At 36.9% G+C, this 20,889-nt stretch overlaps 1 protein-coding gene across 1 annotated transcript in view; it reads right to left on the reverse strand.

Annotated features, from left to right (window-relative positions):
• Nucleotides 1-17,236, reverse strand: part of AGMO (alkylglycerol monooxygenase) — a 348,225-nt gene extending 330,989 nt beyond the window's left edge. Inside the window, exons 1-3 of the mRNA XM_007110783.2 lie at nucleotides 16,949-17,236; nucleotides 14,823-14,953; nucleotides 4,521-4,672 (exon numbers count right to left, since the gene is read on the reverse strand). Of these exons, the coding sequence (XP_007110845.1) occupies nucleotides 4,521-4,672; nucleotides 14,823-14,953; nucleotides 16,949-17,074 (409 nt within the window). The 5' untranslated portion in view covers nucleotides 17,075-17,236. The remainder of the gene's footprint in view (nucleotides 1-4,520; nucleotides 4,673-14,822; nucleotides 14,954-16,948) is intronic.
• Nucleotides 17,237-20,889: the final 3,653 nt, after the last annotated feature.

Raw genomic sequence — 20,889 nt, forward strand, 5'->3', positions numbered from 1 at the left:
ATTTTTTCAGACCCTTTCTTTTTCTCTTCTTCTGGGACCCCTATAATTTGAATGTTGGTGTGTTTAGTGTTGTCCCAGAGGTCTCTGAGATTTTTTTCAATTCTTTTCAGTCTATGTTTCTTTATTCTGTTCCTCGGCAGTTATTTCCACCATTTCGTCTTCCAGCTCACTTATTCGTTCTTCTGCCTCAGTTATTCTGTTATTGATTCCTTCTAGTGTATTTTTCATTTCAGTTATTATGTTGTTCATCTCTGTTTGTTTGTTCTTTAGTTTTTCTAGATCTTTGTTAAACATTTCTTGTATTTTCTTAACCCATGCCTCCATTCTATTTCTGAGATTCTGGATCATCTTCACTATCATTATTCTGAATTCTTGTTCAGGTAGATTGCCTATTTCCTCTTCATTTATTTGGTCTTGTAGGTTTTTACCTTGCTCCTTCATCTGTGACATATTTTTTTACCATCTCATTTTTTTTTTTTTTTTTAATGAATGGGATTGTGTTCCTGTCTTACTGGTTGTTTGGCCTGAGGCTTCCAACACTGGGGTTTGTAGGCTATTGGGTAGAGCTTGGTCTTGGTGCTGAGGTGAGGAATGCCGTGAGACCTCACTCCAATGAATATTCCCTGGGGTCTGAAGGAATATGAGTTTTTAACATAATTCCATTTGGTTTTTATATAACCACTTTGAGAAAGGTTAATCAGCATATTCAGAAGTTTGGAAATTTAAGAACTATTGTCAATGAGAAGGACAAAGTTTCTTGTGTGAATTTTAAGAATTCACTCCAAAATCATCTTTGCACTTCTCCTATCATTATTGTAGTTAATTGTTAATGTCTTTTACCCATAATAAAATGAACAACCGGTGTTCAGATATGTTATTATCCAAGCTACCTCTGATGCCTAATATACGGTTCGTATAAGATAGATGGTCATTAAATATTTGTTGAAAAAGTTAATGCATGAATGAGTGGATGCATGAATGAAAAGATTATAATCATAGAAAGAAGTCTCTAAGTTAGTTAATGATTCTTGCTGGAATTTTCACTTAAAGTATTCTCCTAGTACTTCACCATGCTTAGTCTCTTTTATTGTATATTTTAATATTATGACACTAAATTCAGTCACAATTACACTTGTTTAATAAGTGAAAGAGGATAGATTCCACTTGATTTGGCCTTTTGTGGTCTAAAATGGCTTTGCTCATAGATCTTATTTGCTAATGCATCATATGCCTTTAGTAACAGAAACTTTTTCAAATTCTCCTTTGGAGCAAAAATATTTGGCACAAATGAGACAAATTTGTATGGAAACACAAAAAACCCTGAACAGCCAAAACAATATTAAAGAAGAACAAAGCTGGAGGTATCACACACCATGATTTCAAACTACACTACAAAGGTACAGTCACCTAAACAGTATGGTACTGACACAAAAAGAGACACACAGATCAATGGAAGAGAATAGAGATCCCAGAAATGAACCCACACTTATAAGGGCAATTAGTCTACAACAAAGGAGGCAAGATTATACAATGGGGAAAAGATAGCCTCTTCAGTAGATGGTGCTGGGAAAAATGGACAGCTATATGCAGAAGAATCAAACTGAACTATTCTCACACACCATGCACAAAAATAAATTCCAAATGGATTAAAGAGTTAAATGTAAGACCTGAAACCATAAAAATTCTAGAAAACATAGGTAATACTGTCTTTGACATCAGTCTTAGTAAACATTTTTTTTGAATGTGTCTCCTCAGTCAAGGGAAACAAAAACAAAAATAAATAAATGGGACTACATCAAACTAAAAAGCTTTTGCACAGCAGAAGAAACTATCAACAAAATGAAAAGGCCACCAATGAATGGAAGAAGATATTTACAAATGATATATTTGATAAGGTGTTAATATCCAAAATATACAAAGAACTCATAGAAACTCAACATCAAAAAAACAAGCAACCTGATTTTAAAATTGGCAGAATATTGTAATAAACATTTTCCAGAGAAGACATATAGATGTTCAACAGGGCCATGAAAAGATGTTCAACATCAGTAATCATTAGGAAAATGCAAATCAAAACCACAATGAGATGTCATCTCATACCAGTCAGAATGCCTATTATCAAAAACACAACAGATAAGGAGTGTTATCTAAGATGTGTAAAAAGAGGAACCCTTGTGCATGGTTGGCTGGAATGTAAATTGGTACAGCCAATATGGAGAACAACATGGAGATTCCTCAAAAAATTAAAAATAAAACTACCATACAATCCAGCAATTCCACACTTGGGTACTTATCCGAAGAAAACAAAAACAGTACTTAGAAAAGGTATATGCGTCCCTATGTTCATTGCAACATAATTTACAATAGCCGAGAAATGGAAGAAACTTAAATACCCATCATAGATGAATGGATAAAGAAGAGGTGGTATGTATATACATAACAGAATATTACTCAGCCATAAAAAAAGAATGAAATCTTGCAATTTGTGACAACATGGATGGGCCTAGAGGGTATTATGCTAAGTGAAATAAGTCAGACAGAGAAAGGCAAATACTGTATTATTTCACTTATATGTGAAATCTAAAAAAACAAAACAAATAAACATAACAAAACAGAAACAGAGTTACAGATACAGAGAACAAACAGGTAGTTGTGAGGGGATGGGGGTGGTGGGGAGGAAAGAAGTAGGTGAAGGAGATTAAGAGGTACAAACTTCCAGATTCAAATAAATGAGCCATGGGTCTGAAACGTACAGTGTGGGGAATATAGTCTATAACTATGTTATATATTTGCACAGTGAGATATCATTTTTTTCCAACTAGCTTTCCATCACAAGTCAAAAGTCTTTGAACTTATGAGTAAGCGTCATAGCCTGAAAGTGGTGAGTGTTTTTCCAGAAGGTTTTCAGATTTTTTTAATGCCTGCCTTTACTGGACTTGGTTCAAAATTTTCTAATGGGAAGCATACTTTAAACAGACTTGGTTCCATGTTTTTAATATATTATTTTACTTTATTCCTATTCTCTGAGAGCACTTACAATCAACATATTTTTTTAAGTTTTATATTTGGTAATATTGTGTTGGTTCTTTGTATCCTGTTATAATGTGCTTTCAAATATTAAGCAAATTTGCAGATTTTCCAAACAAACACATCTGTATAGGACAGTGTGATATTAGAAGGTTCCTGAAATTAAGTAATACAATGTAAATGCTTTCTGCATTACCCATTTGCTGCATAGAAAGTGAGGAAAATTGCCAATGGGTTTATTTTAGGGAGTAAACTACTATTTTGAAATAAAATACCAAGTTTACCACATCAACCCTATTTTATTCTTAATCATGTTCAATTTGGGAGTATTCTCTTACATTTATATATATGGAAATGATGTAAGGAGCCGACCTATTATTTTCAAAGACAAAGGTCATCACACACAAAATAAATAACTTTTTCTAGTTTATCTGTTCACTCCAAATTTTTTAATGAATTAACACTTTTTATAGTTTCATTAAATGTACACATTTAAAGTGCTTAACAAAATAATGCCATGTTTAAAGTTTAACTGCCTTAAGCATAACGCTGTCCACGCTACTCCTATTTCCTTCATCCTTGCTTGGGAAGGATATTTGGTCACACATACTCCTACACACATAGCTCAGTTATTCACCCTGATCTCAGAGCTCTTCTTTCCATTTCCCATCTATTTTTTATTATTATTCCAGGTTTCTTCCTCTTCCTTCCTTCCTCCCCACCCACTCAACCCAACTACCCACTGAAATCCTGAGTTCTGCTCTTCAGTAGTTTTTCCAAATTAGCACTTTCCTCCGTTTCCCTTCAGTAATATTTTGCATGCCTAATTCCTCCTTAGAGACCACTTGTTCATCTTAGCTCTACAATCGTTCTCCAATTTCTGCTTATCCCACGAGATATTTAGACAGCTCCATGCTCTTCCATTTTCCATTCCATAACAAAACATTTCTTTGGAAGGTGTGGCCAAGAATCCCCAAAAGCAAGTTCAGTGAACCAGTACCATAAGAAGGCTTTGTAGCAGATGAGAAATTTTGCAAAGCTGTGGTCACACTAAAGTGCATTATGGCTAATGCCTAGCCGATTGCATTTTCATTTGTAAATATGGCAATACTGCCAAGAACATGAATCAGGCTTACATATGACAGCAGGTTACCTAGGATTCCATGCTGTTACAAAGCTCTTCTGAAAGACCCTTGATAATTGGGGTGTGAAGTGATGCTATAGTCAGCACTTTCTAAATGGTTTTAAAAATAAATTAGATACAAGGGGTGTGAAAAATGTACCTCTAGTAATTTCACTTTTTTTCAACAATGACTTCAGATTGTTTCCATTTAAATTACAAAATGAACTTTCATTACTAATCTTTAGATGCTGTAAAATAAACTGTTATTCATTTAGTCACTTGTTCAATAAATATTTACTGAATACCAACTATGTGGCAAACACAGTTCAACATAAGTTGAGTATCAAAAAAGTCTTGGTTTGCAACTTACCATGAGCCATACGATGAAACCAGTAGTAACCAAAGTCAACTCCCAAGAAAGTTAAATACCAAGTCCATGGAGAATCCCAAGGCAAACTGATGAGCCTGTAGTTCTCCCAGATATAAATGTAACTGGTCAGTTCAATGCTCCTGGAAAACAAACTGGAAAGATAAAATGTATAAGCAATGATTATACTATATTTTAGATGTAAAATTATGCTAAAACATTTTAGATAATATTTAAAAATTAATATGTTCATACATAAAAATAAAATCCTTTCCCCCTTTCTCTTGGTTTCTTACTGCTCTATCATACCTTTGAAGAGACTCAGTTTCCTTGGTATCAAAATGATTCACATGATGTTTCCTTTTGTTTCATAGGCATCATGGATGCCAACTATTCCCCTATTTCATGGAATTTAGGAAGTTCCCTTTATATGTCTCTTAAAAATACTTTTCATGGAAACCATATAACATAAAAATGACAAAACTATGACTTTTTTTCTGTGACTGTCATTTCTAAATCTTAGTAAAGAACACAAGAAGTGTGCTTTTTAAAGGAAATGTTAGAAGTAGAAAATAATAAATAGCATATTTTTTAAAGGGACTGCAAAATGACTACTGTCTTAAAATATATTAATCCCATAAAGTTTGCCTTTAGATTAAAGTTGCTTCTGACTAACTCTATTCTCTCTCTTCCTGTCTAGTCCCTCCTCTCTTTCACACACACACACACACACACACTCTATGTTTTCTAGATATTATTCTTAAGACTACAAATTGGATTCTCATAGCATATCAGTATTTCTTATAGTAATATAAATTAAGGATCTCAAAATATAAGGGAATAACTTTTCCCTTGAAATAAACAATTGTTTTTAAAACCCAGACAGCATATCTCTTACTACATATTCTACCAAGCTTCTGTAAATTCTTATTTCAAAAACCTACACAATATACTTCAATTTTATAAAGAGTAGTATTTTTCCTTTTAAATTTCCTGTGATCAAATTTAGGATCGGACTCAAGATAATCATTCCTTTTATCACTTTTTTTTTTTTTTTTTTTTGCAGTACGCGGGCCTCTCACTGTTGTGGCCTCTCCCGTTGCGGAGCACAGGCTCCGGACGCGCAGGCTCAGCGGCCATGGCTCACGGGCCCAGCCGCTCCGCGGCATGTGGAATCTTCCCGGACAGGGGCACGAACCCCTGTCCCCTGCATCGGCAGGCAGATTCTCAACCACTGCGCCACCAGGGAAGCCCTATCACTTTTATAGATATGATTGAACTGACTTTTTCATTAATATTTATCACTCATATGTAAAATGAATTATTCTACCTAATAAAGATTTATTTATAAACCATGATCAAGTGAGAAAGTTCTGAAATATTCTAACTTTAAATAAAAGTCAAAGAAGCAGCTCATTAGTTTATTGTTAAAATTCATCATTTTACTAGTATTTCCCTTTACATAGTCAGCGTCTATGAATTAGCATGTTACCGGTTTTGTTGGAGACCCGGATGTTTACTTTTAATCTAATGTTGACGTTAGTTATGATATGACTTTAAATTTTTTTTTTTTTTTTTTTTTTTTTTTTTTTGGTATGGGGGCCTCCCTCTGCTGCGGCCTCTCCCGTTGCGGAGCACAGGCTCCGGACGCGCAGGCTCAGCGGCCATGGCTCACGGGCCCAGCCGCTCCGCGGCATGTGGGATCCTCCCAGACCGGGGCGCGAACCCGGTTCCCCTGCATCGGCAGGCGGACGCGCAACCACTGCGCCACCAGGGAAGCCCCTTTAACTGTGATTTAATAACTTTAAAATTGTCTCACATTTTGAATCCTTCAAGTTATTATTTAATCAGTAACATAAAACACTAGGTTTCTTCACAACAGCATTAATGTAAATAACAAATAGAAATGCCAAATGCCTACACTTTGAAAAAGGATTACACATCATCAGTTCTTAAAACTCAGTTTTCAATTTAAGATTACTCTAGGTTTGTAAATTGGTCCCCATACACGGAGGGTAAGAAGAAACTAAAGAAAGAGACAGAACACTCCAGACTGGGAAGTGGCAGTTTTAACAAACAAGGAACTTAAGAGAGGAGGTTTGTCTTCGGTGGCTGCAACACATGTAAATCTCCATACTCTCACTCCAGAATGTTAAAATTTTCTAGAAAGGTCTTAACTGGGTTCAAGTCACTTATTCAGTCCAGATGGTCTCAACAACACCTTATTCTCTCAAGGCTGCGTCCTTGAAACAGCTGTTAGCATGGGACTGTAGGTGGAACTTACATTCCATGGACAGGGGAGAGAGCAAGGGAAAGGGGAAGGGTAAGTAAAGTCCAGCTTATAGGTTAACCAGGGTCGCATCCGCTCCATGACCTCCTCCAACAATTATATGGTTGGAAAGAGCAATTTTGTCCTTAAGTGTGAGTCCTTGATCCAAGGAGACTACCTACCCAGCACCCTCGTCACAACTCAGGCAATGCCCTGGATACTCCAGGATCCCCTGTCAAATGGCCCTGAGCCTGCTTTCAGGACTGCATGGGCCTCTTTCCTGGTCCAGGCCTCCAGAGGGTCCACCTATGCAGGTGTGTGAAGTCTTCAACATGACAAGGTAGACAAAAGTGGCTTCTTCGGACGTGTAGACAGAGCTGGGACGAGCAGTCCCAGCTGGGGTGTGCACACACAGGTGTGTGAGGTCCCTCATGAGACAAGACAGGCCATGGGCCTGGGGCTCTCACCCTCTTCTGGAACTCTGAGGAATCCAAGAACTTGAAATTTGAAATATGCCTTCCAATTTGTCATCCAGGTTATTTATCAAGGTAGGGAGAATAGAACGAATTTTATTTTAAAGCATGTTAGCTTGGTTGGTAATTCTTATACATCTAGACTAAGGCTTCTGAACGGTGTCATTATTGACATTTGGACAAGATAATTCTGTGTTGTAGGGGTCTGTCCTGTGAAAACTACTACCCAAATTATGAAACCTTATAATTGCTCCTTAGTACTCATTAGTAGAGGATTAACCACATAAAATTCAAGTTTTAGGGAAAAAAATGGTGAATAATATCAATTTTATATGGTCTAACTTAATTTTTCTAAAACAGGAATTCTAAAGTTTGACACTGCTGCTATTTGGGCCAGATGATTCTTTGTTGTGCGGGCCTGTCCTGTGCATTGTAGGATGTTCAGTAGCAACCCTGGCCTCTGCCCACTAGACGCCAGTAGCACAGCCCTCCACCCCAGGTGTGACAACAAAATGTCCAAATGTCTCCTGGGGGCAAAACTGCCCCAGTTGATAACCCTAAAAAAGACTGATCTAGAAAGAAAAAATTAAAACTTAGGAAAACGCAATAGAAAGTTGAAATAATCTACAGTTTTTTTTAATATCCGCTTTACTACATGGTGTCAAAGCAGGTCAATTCATGGACTCATTCAATCATTCAAAAAATTCATATTAAGTGCCTACTAGGTGCCAGGCACAGCACAAGAAAGGGAGGACACATTGGTGAAGAGGGCAAATATAGCCACCTGCCTCATCAATGTCCCACCAGTTCAGTATCCCTTCTTTTTAAAGTTGCTGTCTTTCTTGTCAGTTTTCTAGTGACAATTGAAATAGGCTTTCAGATGCCAAAACTTCAATAATAGAAAGAGGGTCCCTGGAAAACTTCCATGTGTAAAACAAAAAGAACCTGCCTGTAATTGAAATACTTTATTTCCTGTACAGGTGCCAGGTCTTGAGCAGGCACCCAATTTATTATTCTGTCAACTTACTTATTAGGGTTGACACAAATCGAGCTGAAATATGCTTGACATACTACAGTCAAGGCTTTTTCTTTTTTTTTTCACACCTTAGCACAAAGCCAAACTTTCCTCAAGGTGAAGGGAAAGAGTGGAGAAGCTGTGGGAATTAAATTCCCGGTTCTCTATCAGCAAGATGAATATGATCCTTTCCATCATAAATGGGAAAAAACAGCCATGGAGTGCCCACACTAAAAACAATTCGGCAAGAGATACACCTGGGAAATGATTATCAAGCTCTGGAAAGCCCTTGATTGCAGGAAATAGCACCTATATTTTCAAAAACGTTCCCACCGGACCTTGAATCATAAAACTAACCCTCTTCCTCTTTCTCTTCCCAATTCCTTCATTCTCTCCCAGCCCCCAATCCCAGCATATGACTCTGCACTCTGGAATTCAAACGACAACTCTAACTCCTACCCTGTGGAAAGAGACATATGTAATATGCATATATCGTGAGTTTACTTTATCATGTGGAGATGGAAATTAGGTAGCACAGGGGCTTTGAATAACCAAATGCTAGATCCCTGTTATTCATTAAGTTTGAATGCAAGACCGAGAAAATAATCTAAATATAAGGAGGCATTAGACTCCTCTAATTAACAACCTATATGTGTAGAGACTCCCCTCCCATTTTGTCCTATATTCTTTATAAATTCCCTCCAAATAGCTATTTCTCTTGGGTCTGAAGTATATCTTCTGGCAAATGAAAGACAGTTAATTTTTCATGTGTTTTATGTAACCTTTTCTGTCCACACTAGAAATTTGTCCTGTCAGACTGGTGGTTGCCAAGGGGGAGGGGGTTGGGGGAGGGATGGAGTGGGAGATTGGGATTAGCAGATGTGAGCATTTATATACAGAATGGACAAACAAGGTCCTACTGCATAGCACAGAGAACTATATTCAATATCCTATGATAAAGGAAAAGAATATTTTAGAAAAGAATGTATATATGTGTGTGTGTGTATATATATATATGTATAACTGAATCACTTTGCTGTACAGCAGTAATTAACACAACACTGTAAATCAACTACACTTCAATAAAAATAAAATCTGTCCTGTCAATGTTTAGTGACTGTAAAATCTGGTAAGATACCAAAATAGTATTCCAGTACAGATGCTGGATTTTTAAAAATATAAAGTTACTTTATAATGTTGAAATTTTTCAATAATCAATAAATGAGAATAAATATTATTTGAGGATTGAGAATTACAAAGCTTATTTGTTATCAAAGTCGTCTGAGTTTGAATGTTCCCATCATCAAAAATAGAGAAAGGTAACACTGGACAGGTCGTTCACCATCTCACTATCTCCCAGCTAATTTGACATGAGAGCATTAGGCTGAATGGACCCTAAAATTATCTAGCTCTCAAATACTCTCATGCTCTAATCATTACTCAAGCAAATGAAATTTGATGTAAGGCTCTCATTGCAAACTGTTAAAATTTCAAAGCAACTTTCAAAGTAAGTTGAATTACATACTCAGTGTTCACAGACATCTGCCAACTTGTACTATTTTACATGTGTCATTAGAGAAATTTGGCCAGATTATGCAAAATTGAAAAATAAATTAGACTTTTTATTTCTAACAATCTTGTCATAAATTAGAAAATAAACCAATATTTAAATGAGATCATTTGAAATGCCCTTACAAGTTTCACGAAGTTATAAATAAATTAATATATATATAACTATATGTTTTATATATATAACTATATATATATTGATTTTTCTGAGAAATCGCATTGTTTATTTCAAAATCTCTTATACCTGGCCCAGGAACTTGCACTCTCTATCTGTAAAGCTACTGCCACTTTTGCTCCATCTAGTGGAATATTGATTTTTGCTCAGTAATAACGAAATACATAACACAAGCTCTACCTTCTGCAGGCAGACATTTGTACTGCTATTTCCTACTGTGAAATGACATTTATGAAACAATCATTTAATTTAATTTCTTTTTTAAACAACCACAAAACCATAGACTTTTGCAAACACAATGTGGTGGATTTGGAAGAAGTAAATGTGCTACATTTTTTACTTTGCAAGAAGTAAATTACTTCAAGTAATTCAATTACTCTACTGAATAAGCACGCAAAGCCAGACTAATAAATGCAAGGAAGCTTGCATTCATTTGGGAAGGATAGTCTAAGAGCTAGCTCTGAAGTCACACCATTAATATCAAAGTCTATTTATAAGGTTTCTAAGGTAAAAGTTAAGGGGAAATGTAAAAGTTAAGGGGCATTCTCTCTAGCAAAAATAATTAACAAAACCAGCAGATTTTTTAGATATATTTTGTTTGCATGGGGTGTTCGTTTCATAATTTTCTAAGTTAATAAAAATATTAATATTCATAATAAAATACCATTATTAACATTACATAAATGAATTTATCTCTTACTTAGGACAATGAATAACTGTTGACTAAAGTCATCATCCCAAATGACAGGTGCTTGTTTGTCAGAAGTCCACGTTGCCAGAAACAGTATTGCCTCTGCTACTAAAGTCTAGTGTAAAAATGCGGTACACCATTTTCCTTTATTCTCTAGTCCTACCGCAAGGAGTCAAAAGTATCTCAAATAAGTTTAATTTCCTCCTCTTTAATTTTTTTTTTTTTTTTTTTTTTATGAATTGAAACTTTCTTGTCAGGAGTGCAAAATTCCATGGCAGCCATGGCCAGTAAAACTGTAGATACATTTGGTCCAACATTGCAGACCTAGCTCCATAGTAAAAATTGGCAGTGACCCATGTGTATTAAAAGTAGAGTGTCCCCAACTCATTTGAAAATTTACCTACTTAAATTATCCCTCCAACCTATTGCAATTTGATTTATAATCTGCTGTTTCAACAGAATAAATGAACCCATTAAAAACAAACATACTGTAGATATTTATATCAGGAATAAAATTTCTCTGGGGAGGATGCAATTTATGGAAGCAGAAACATTGGAAGGAAGTAACAAATTGAAGTCCCGATTTTCTAATGAAGGATTGGAAGCTGTGAGTTCTGCTTCAACAAGCAAGAAAAAAAAACGACGTAATTATTTTTCACTCATTAGCATTTCAGTCAGTAGCAGGATATTTCACAAGTTTCAGATAGATTTTAAAAAATTAATTTAGTCAATATTTTGTTCAGTTTAATTTTTTATAGTCACAAATGCAAGTAATTGATAGAAAGGCAGATTATCTGCATATGATATACTGCATTTAACTACAATAAATACACATATCTATCTATAATTTCAGGACTAGATTCTGACTAGGAAGTCTGCCTACTGGATTCCAGAAGAGCAAAACAGATGCAGGCCTGCCCATAATCTGGTTCTTAGGACAGATGGAGTTTTATTACATATCATGGTCTGTCCGACAGGCTTGTAAACAAGGTACAATCTTGTCTATGATGAATATTTTCCCTTACATAAAGATTTGAAAAGATACACATATATCGTTTTCATCAATATTGTAAGTATGCTACCAATCTTCAAGGGACTTTGACTTTTATGTAATAACGAAATTGAGATCCTCAAATAAACATTGTTTTTCCTCAAAGTCTGCACACAGCATTTCCATTACATGAATGGCAAAGTAGAAAAACATGTTCATGGTTGCACTTTGATTTCCCCAACTTCTTTTTTCAGAGGCCACATGCCTATTTCAAATTATTATCCAAAGTATAATTCCTCACAAAGGGATTAACAAATGGTATACTACCATTTTTCTTGCAATCATGTATTTTAAGGACGTGGCAAGCCCCTGTTGTTGGTATAGAAAGTGAAATTAGTCCCTTGGAGAGGGTATGATCAATGCCTTGTTAATCTAACCTTCAGCTGTTAACGATTTGCAGGAGGATTCCCCTTGATGCTGTGGCTTCAACTGAAATATTGTTCTAAGAGTTTCTGTCAAATCCCCCTTCTCGTCTTGTGCTGAAAGGGGATTGAGGGGAGTGCATCCTGAGGATCAGCTTTCCTTCTCTGCTTATATCTATGAATTCTTTTTAATAGCAACAAAGTAAACGAAAATATTTTGAAATTTTATTTTCAAATAATCTGCTTTGCTGAGATCTTTCAGATAAGACTATGAAAGATAAAATTCTTTAGAAAACTTACAAAGTTATCCACATTTCATAATGTAGGATTGTGAACAAAAAGAGAAGCAAGATGCTGTTCTCATTCAAAATACAACTATAGAAAAATATGCTCCAAATTCAAGTTCACAACCTTTTCCCTTTCTTTCAAAGGGCACCAGAGTTCACAGCTTGTGTTAGCTTAAGGAGTGTTATGAGTAGTGGGATGTGAAGAAAAAGAACTGCAGGCTTATCCCTGAAGGACTGGTTTGTTTTGGTTTCTCTCTCTCTCCCTCTCTCTCTCTCTCTCTCTCTCTCTCTCCACCCCCCCGCCCCTGCCATTTCCCTTATATTTAGGGGTTTCTTTTTTAGCAGAAATATCTATTTACTCATTGGGTATCCTGTTAGAACTCTGTACCTTTTTATTCTTTTAATCACAGTGTTGAACAGAAATAGAGTACTGAGGATACAGTTCATATTTCTAGTTGTTACAATAGTATAAGAGAAGAATCTAATCTCACTTGTGACCAGAGTCAAACTTAAAAAAGTAAAAGAAATGCTGAAGCATTCATTCAACTTGATGTCTCCCTGAGTTCTTAATAAATTCATTCCAGCTCAACAAAATATGTGATCCATAATTGTACCTGCAGGGCACTTCTCAGTTATCAAGTTATTTTGACAGTTCATCAGCCGTCCAATTTGCATAAACCTATACACTTAACTTTCTCAGAGTGAATTATTGGAACCAACTGGGTATTTTTCAATAACCAAATATACATGTCCCTTGAGTATGCTGAATGTATTTCTTGTTCAGTTCTGTTCAAGGGAGACATGAAATAGAGGAAATTATGGGTAGTTGTAAACTCTTAATTAGAGTATTCCGGAAATTAACTGAGAATAATTTGAGATATTATTCTCTGATTCTGACAGGAATGTGCAACCATATGAGTAGTTTTTTAGAGACTCTGTTATGATGGTTATTACTATTATTATTTTATAACTATTATCCTATCTTTTTCATAGTAACGTTTATGAAAAATATTTTACATTTAGGTTTACTTTCTATCTAAACAATTTTATGCAATTATATGAAATTATTTTACCTTTCCTCAGATATCATTAAGTTTTCATTTTATTTTTTAAAAATCCACCTTGGTTTCCCACTGGGCGGTTCGTACAAACATTCCAAAGCAATGAGCACTGGTTAGAAGTAAAGCTCTTAAAACAGTAAAAGAAGCAATGGGTGGGAAACAGGAATGAGAACATTCTTCAGCAACGCAAAGCACAGACTTCTAAGGGAATCTTCCCTCACCCTCTGCTCTTTGGAAAACTCTCATATACTGAAGAGCCTTCCATTCATTTGTATCTCCTCTAAACACATTACAATTTACTTTCTAAACAGTAGTAGGTCATTTATTGTTTACTGCCTTCTGGTCCCTTCATCCTCAGACTTCACCCTCAACATAACACTATAAGAACGTGTTTTGTTTTTTTTTAAATCGACCACGTATCAGACATCATTCCAGGCACAGGAGTTAAAACTAAAAGAACACCTCTGTTTCTCAAGTCGCACGCAAGCCTGCAGGAAGGGCTGGAAGGCAAACAGGTGAGCTTAATATCATGTGACAATTCTATGATGGGGTAAGCACAATACTCCACAGTGACTAGAGCCCATAGTGAAGTGGTGCCTAAAATAGGGTTGGAAAACAGGCAAGATTTGCTGAAGAGTATGACCCTTCAGGAGAAGTCTATGCTTAGACTTAAGAAATGAATGGGTGTTGGCCACTCGGATGATCACGTGAGACATCTGGGTAATGGCAAGTAGCAGAGTATGGAGGGAACAACTACTGCAAAGGGGGAAGAAGAAAGAAGGGACCAGAAGCAAAGCTGGATAAACAAAGGCCTCCATAGATCAGGCAAGAAATTATCCTCAGGCTATAAGGAACCTATGAAGAGTTTCCACCAGATTCACATTATGGAAATGTTTGGCTGTAAATGAAGTAGGACTAGAGACAATGATACCACTTAAGAGACAACTGTAGTAACCCAGAGCTTTGTATGACTTTGAGTAGGGAGTGTCTGCACCCCAGATTGCTACAGCATGTGAATTTACCTGAGGCCAAATTAATTTTCCAATAGATAACTAGAACATCACTCAGGCCTGGGACTCGCATAAGACAAGTGAAGCACTTGTCTTGGGCACAAAATTTAAGAAGGCACCAATAAATTCAGTAATTAAGATAAATAATACTTAGAATATTTTTAATAACAAATGTAAAAAATCCATGATGAACAAAACATCAAAAAGTTAAATAATGACAGTAGCTGAGTTCTTTGGGGATGTATGTGAAAATAGACCAATTCCCCATACAATGGGTTTCTTTTCAATCTTACTTGGAGAATTTCAGTTTATTCACTCAGTGTTGCTAACCAGCTAACTCACCTCGGAAGCCGAGACAGAACACCGGCTGACATCGATGTTAAGGCATCATCCAAAGGACCCGGTGGCTTCCCTTTGCGAATCCAGCTGACAACCAGTTCAAGCAGCATCAAGGAAATGAAAAATGGAGTTGCCTGGAAAGGAAATTGCAGAAAAGAGATGCTATTGTGCTCGGTATGAAATTCTTCCAAGTTTCCTGATTAGTCATTCCCAAAGTGGGAGGCCCAGAGTGATAGTTCATAGCAGAAAAAGTATATACCTATCCTAGAGGATCATTTCCTCCCAACAGGCAAAGAAACCTGATTATTTCAGACACACACTAAACAGGTGCTCAAATTCTATCATCCAGTTTGGACATGAAATATAACTATAGATGTAACCACGATAATTCTGCCAAGAAAATAAAAAGATTAGGCAGGACGTGTTTCAAGTTAGATCTAAAAAAATACATTTGAAAATAAGTGCAATAATCAGAAGTCTATTATCTACTTGCCTAAGGCCCACTTTAAAAGGCTTTCCTTAAGGATGCACATGATTCAAGTTTTTCATATTAGAATTACAGGAATCACAAAATTGAAACTGTAAGAACAAAAAATTGGCTTCTGAGTATTTCAGAGAATGAGGTCATTTTAAATGCTTGTTTTAGGCATCAAGTTTTATTCATACAGTATTTTTTTCTTATATCACAGAAAAAAATTCTTGTCATCCACAATTGATGACAAATATTGGACTAGGTTTGGTGTCATAATATTTTAAAAAATGATTTATGAAGATGCAAGTACCACAGTTTTTTCTTTAAAAAATCAGAAAGAAGAAGTGATATCATATCCTGAAAAAGTTATAGGTTTCACTCATTTGGAAGCTGATCATGAGTACTGAAGTTTTCTAAACTGAGCTCCTAAGAACATATTCTCTGATGTCATTTTCTTTTCTATTTCTGATCTCAACTAGTAAGTGTTGTAGGAACAACTTTGACAGGGTGGGGAACTTAAACATTCAAGTTCTAATTCTGGATATTTCCACTTCCAATCATAGCCAGGAAACGGAAGTGAAACATGCCTCTGAACACCTGAGTTTCAAAGAAAACTTGGTTTAAGCTGAGACTTGGGAAGTCAGGGTTGAACTCAGTCAGCTGTGTATCCATTCTGCAGAACTGTGCTGCTAAAATAAAGAGCAAATCGTTCCTGGGAGGTGGTAGACAAGTTTTCCCTTTAGAAACAAAATTGTTACAAAGTTTAGTGATGTCACATAACCACTAGGTACTGAGCTTCTAACAGCTAAATTTGTAAGGCCACTGTGTCCAGGAAAACTTTTTTAAAGTTTTATCATAGTCTGGAGTAACATATCAGGGAAGACAAGTTTAATAGGAGAAGATGGTCATGGATACTGCATGGACATTCAATTCAAGTGGAAATTCTACTTTTGCCCCATGCTTTTTTGAAACTATTATTTTTTATTAGAATTATTTGAAGAATGAACATGAACGAAACCCCCAAATGTGTTTAACTTACTTCTTATTAAGAGAAAAGCAAGAGTAGCCTCTTCCGGAGAGTCTCACCCGTTTTTGTTTTTGTTTTTTAACATCTTTATTGCAGTGTAATTGCTTTACAATGGTGTGTTAGTTTCTGCTGTATAACAAAATGAATCAGCTGTACATATACATATATCCCCATAACTCCTCCCTCTTGCGTCTCCCTCCCACCCTCCCTATCCCACCCCTCTAGGTGGTCACAAAGCACGGAGCTGATCTCCCTGTGCTATGCAGCTGCTTCCACTAGCTATCTATTTTACATTTGGTAGTGTATATATGTCCATGCCACTCTCTCACTTCGTCCCAGCTTACCCTTCCCCCTCCCTGTGTCCTCAAGTCCATTCTCTACATCTGCATCTTTATTCTTGTCCTGCCCCTAGGTTCTTCACAACCTTTTTTTTTTCTCTCAGATTCCATATATATGTGTTAGCATACAGTATTTGTTTTTCTCTTTCTGACTTACTTTACTCTGTATGACAGACTCCAGGTCCATCCACCTCCCTGAGAAAACCATAATTCAAAAAGAGTCATGTACCACAATGTTCATTGCAGCTCTGTTTATGATAGCCAGGACACAGAAGCAACCTAAGAGTCTCACCTTTTGTACATAATCAGGCACCTCTTCCAGGGTTTCAAATGACGTTTCATTGGGCTTCATCACGTAAAACATCATGCGAATTCCCTGGGAAACCGAAACATCCTGTTGGGCTTCTGGGTTCTTCATCTCTGCCCTTGTCTGACTCCCAGCTGGAGAGTATTTGTGATTCAGTGGTTGAAGCCAGAGGCTGAACAAAGAGGACGAGATGTGCTGCACAGATCAAGCCCTTTGTCAGAGAACAGCTAAAAGCAAAGCCCCACAGAGCACAGCCAACAGCAGATTCTGTGTGGAGAGACCGGAAAATACAAGGATCAATCAGGAACGAGTTCAGAGTTCAGGGACGCTGTCCCAGAAACAGCGCACGTGGGGGAGGGGAATGGGAGGAAGGGCTCCTGCCCAAATCAAGGATAAACAGTGGAGTCTGGCAGCAGGTGGAATAATTTATCATTAAAAAAGAAAAAAGACAAACAAACAAAACCACATGATACCTCCTTGGAAAGGAGAAGGAAAAAAAGTGATAGCAGGTGAAAGTTCGCTCTGAAAAAGTGGGTGGAAATTCAAAACTCCAATCACATGAAGAAAATACATTTTTTTCTCTTCCTTTTGAAATTCACAACGTGTTCAGGTTTGTAGTCTCCCCAAACAGTCACATTTCCTGAAAAGACAAGGTGCTCTAATCTCACTTAATAAGACTAAGCTCAAAAGTCAATAAGCACTGAATATATCTTACTGGTGATTGCCTATATATTTCTGGATGTGTATCATGTTAATATCTGAATGTCTGAAAACCAGTTTAGGGGCATGTAGCTTCTTGCATGATTTGCATTGTTTAATGGATCGCAACTATTCACATTTGTATTCTTCTTAGCACTAATGGGGACTCTGAAGAAGCTGTTAAGATGTTGCTGAGAGACCTTATCTCTGTTTTCCAGGAGGAGCATAGGTTGACTGTGCCTCTTAGACTAGAAGGCCCTTAATTGATTGCATCACCAGTGAGTACGTGGAGCTTTCCTGATTAGCCCTCCACCTAGAAAAGCTGAGGTCATGCTTTGGCTACCACCTCATCTTTTTAAAATGTTTATGTAGATTTAATTAGATTATTAATACATGATTGTTTTAGGAGAAATAAGTAGATACTATAGATAAGCAACAAATAAGTTACTACCCAGAGACACTACTAACATTCTGATATATGTATAATCAGTTCCACTGTCATGACATACTTGTTGCTAAAAATCACTGCACTATGCAAGTTTGTGCAATAAAAACCATGGGGCTAATGAGAAAAATGAGATTAGAGTGCAATACTCAAAAACATCTTAATGGTCCACAAGGAGAAAAAAATCGGAACCTAATAAAAATGGTAGCACACTTTTACACATGCATGTGTTGACTTTAAAAAAAGAAAGCACAACGTGAGAGTTGCAAGTTAAGTTTTATCTGGGGCAAAATGAGGACTATAGCCCAGGAGACAGCATTTCAGATAGCTCTGACAAACTGCTCCAAAGAGGTAGGGGGGAAGGTCAGTATATATGTGATTTTGGCCAAGGGGTGTACATGCAATCAAGCACATATTTTTTGTAGAAGGTTTCTGCTAGTCTCGTGATGGTTACTGCTAGTCACGACGAACAGATGTTGCCATAAAGGATTTTAGTGCTTTTCTAGATATGAGGAGATACAAGAATTGGGCTCATAAATTGGCTCCTGAAAATATCTAACTATCTGAAGACCTGTTTTGCCAGTTTTTCCCAGAGCACAGAGTGCCTCATTTCTGCTCTCCACCCTGAGCTCCTTTCAGGGGGTGTTGAAAGTCAGCAGCTGCAGCAGCACATGATTTAATCCTTGTAGAGGTAGATGGCAAGTACCAATGGCAAGTGCCAATTTGTAGTTGACACATGTTATATGGTGAAGAAATGCATAAATACTACAATAAATATGGTATTTCATCTTGAAAAAGACCTGACCTGACCTTTGTTCGTGGAATCGGGCCTTGGAAGAGTCGCAGATTGTGAGTTACTGTGGAGTATGCGAGGAGGCTTATCTGAAATCATACAGAAAGTTGTAAAACCTGTGGTCAGGATACCATAGTTCATAACACATAGGTAGACTGGGGACACCAGTAGATGTTTAAGGTGCGTGCAGATGCGTGCATTTTGTGTCTTCCTAAGCCTTTCTGTTTAGTTGGGTGCTACCTTTAGCATTCACCTGGAATTTATCCCTGACAAAATCACATACAAACATAGATGGCACACTCAAATTATTCCGTAATATATTAATCCTGTTGAAACAAATTTGTACTTTCAAAATATTGCAGAACTGACTGTACTTTCAGGGGATTCCCATTACAAATGAATACATATGGACATACATATTTAATGAAAGTGATCGTATTAGACACAATATTTTATTACCTGCTTTAAAAATTCTTTGAAATTACAAACATTATGCATCATGGGAGAAAAAAAATCCACACATAGAGGTATATAAAGTAAAAAGTAGGAGCACACCTTCCCCTCAAAAAATACATACACGCCTCCCTTCAACTTCTCACTAACAACTTATCCTGGAGGGTATTTTGTCATAACTGTTTCTCCCTACAAATGTTAATTGTTATCATCATTATCATCATTTAACATTTAAACACACACATATTGATTTTTTTAAACTGACCATATTAAATAAAGATATAGCAACTTTCCTTCTTTTTTTTTTTTTTTTTTTTTTTTTTTGTGATATGCGGGCCTCCCTCTGTTGTGGGCTCTCCCGTTGCGGAGCACAGGCTCCGGACGCGCAGGGGCCACGGCTCACGGGCCCACCCGCTCCGCGGCATGTGGGATCCTCCCAGACCGGGGCGCGAACCCGGTTCCCCTGCATCGGCAGGCGGACGCGCAACCACTGCGCCACCAGGGAAGCCCCAACTTTCCTTCTTGAAGTCAACAACTTATCAGGAAAATTCTTCCACTCCGTATATGGTGATACAGCATTTTTTTTTTTTTTTAACTGGCTGCACTGCTGTGTGCGTATTCCAAGCAGGCAAACAAAATTATTTAAAGTATTTAAAGTAAAGAACTTTAATGCAAAGAATTAATTACAGAGATGATGAAAGAAGTAAAAAGCCAAATGGGCATAAAGAGGCAATCTAAAGGTTAATATCAGTAGGAAGCCACTAGCATCCTTAAACTATAGATGGAAAAAGAGGTTACGTGAGTAGAGCGTGGGGGCTGTGGTCACCCAGGGAAAGTTAGAACCATGATGGGCCTGTTAAGAAAGAGCAGAGAGGGGATGAAAAAAGTACTTCCTGCCAACCAATCTCCCAGCAGTACTTCCCCTTGGCCTAAAGGAGTCCAAAGCCAGGTGAGGGAGGATCCTAGGAAAGGAAGTCTGCAGGGGGCAGCTCCTGGAGAACACAGCAGGGAAGGAGAAGGGGAGGACTGGATCTAAAGAAAAAGTCAACCAAGGGCCAGCACACCATCATAACTTACTTGTTTCTCCATTGTTGTGCAATTAAGTGTAGTCTTGCAGTTGGGCTAATAAGTTTAATGCAGCAACCAACATCACTGTATAAATACCTTGTACACTTGTGCACATTTTCGAATTAGATTTCTAGCAGTGGAATTACGTTGTTGAAGGCTTTATAAAATTTATATTTTGATAGTCATGCCAACTTCACCTCCAAAATTGCATTTCCCTCTTGCTAACGCTGGCTACTATCAATCTTTTACAGTTTTTAGCCAATTGATTGGTGAAAAACGACATCTTGTTTTAATTTGCATTTCCCCAGTGACTTTGAAAATCTTTTCAATACATTTATTAGCCATTTGTTTTTCTTTGTGTGTGATTTACTTTTTAATACATGTTGCACATGATTTTATTATATTGTCTTTTTGTATTGATTTATGGGCTATTTCTATTCTATATATGTATATATTTCTCTCATCTAT

This window comes from Physeter macrocephalus, chromosome 5 (assembly GCF_002837175.3).
Source record: "Physeter macrocephalus isolate SW-GA chromosome 5, ASM283717v5, whole genome shotgun sequence".
Classification (NCBI taxonomy): domain Eukaryota; kingdom Metazoa; phylum Chordata; class Mammalia; order Artiodactyla; family Physeteridae; genus Physeter; species Physeter macrocephalus.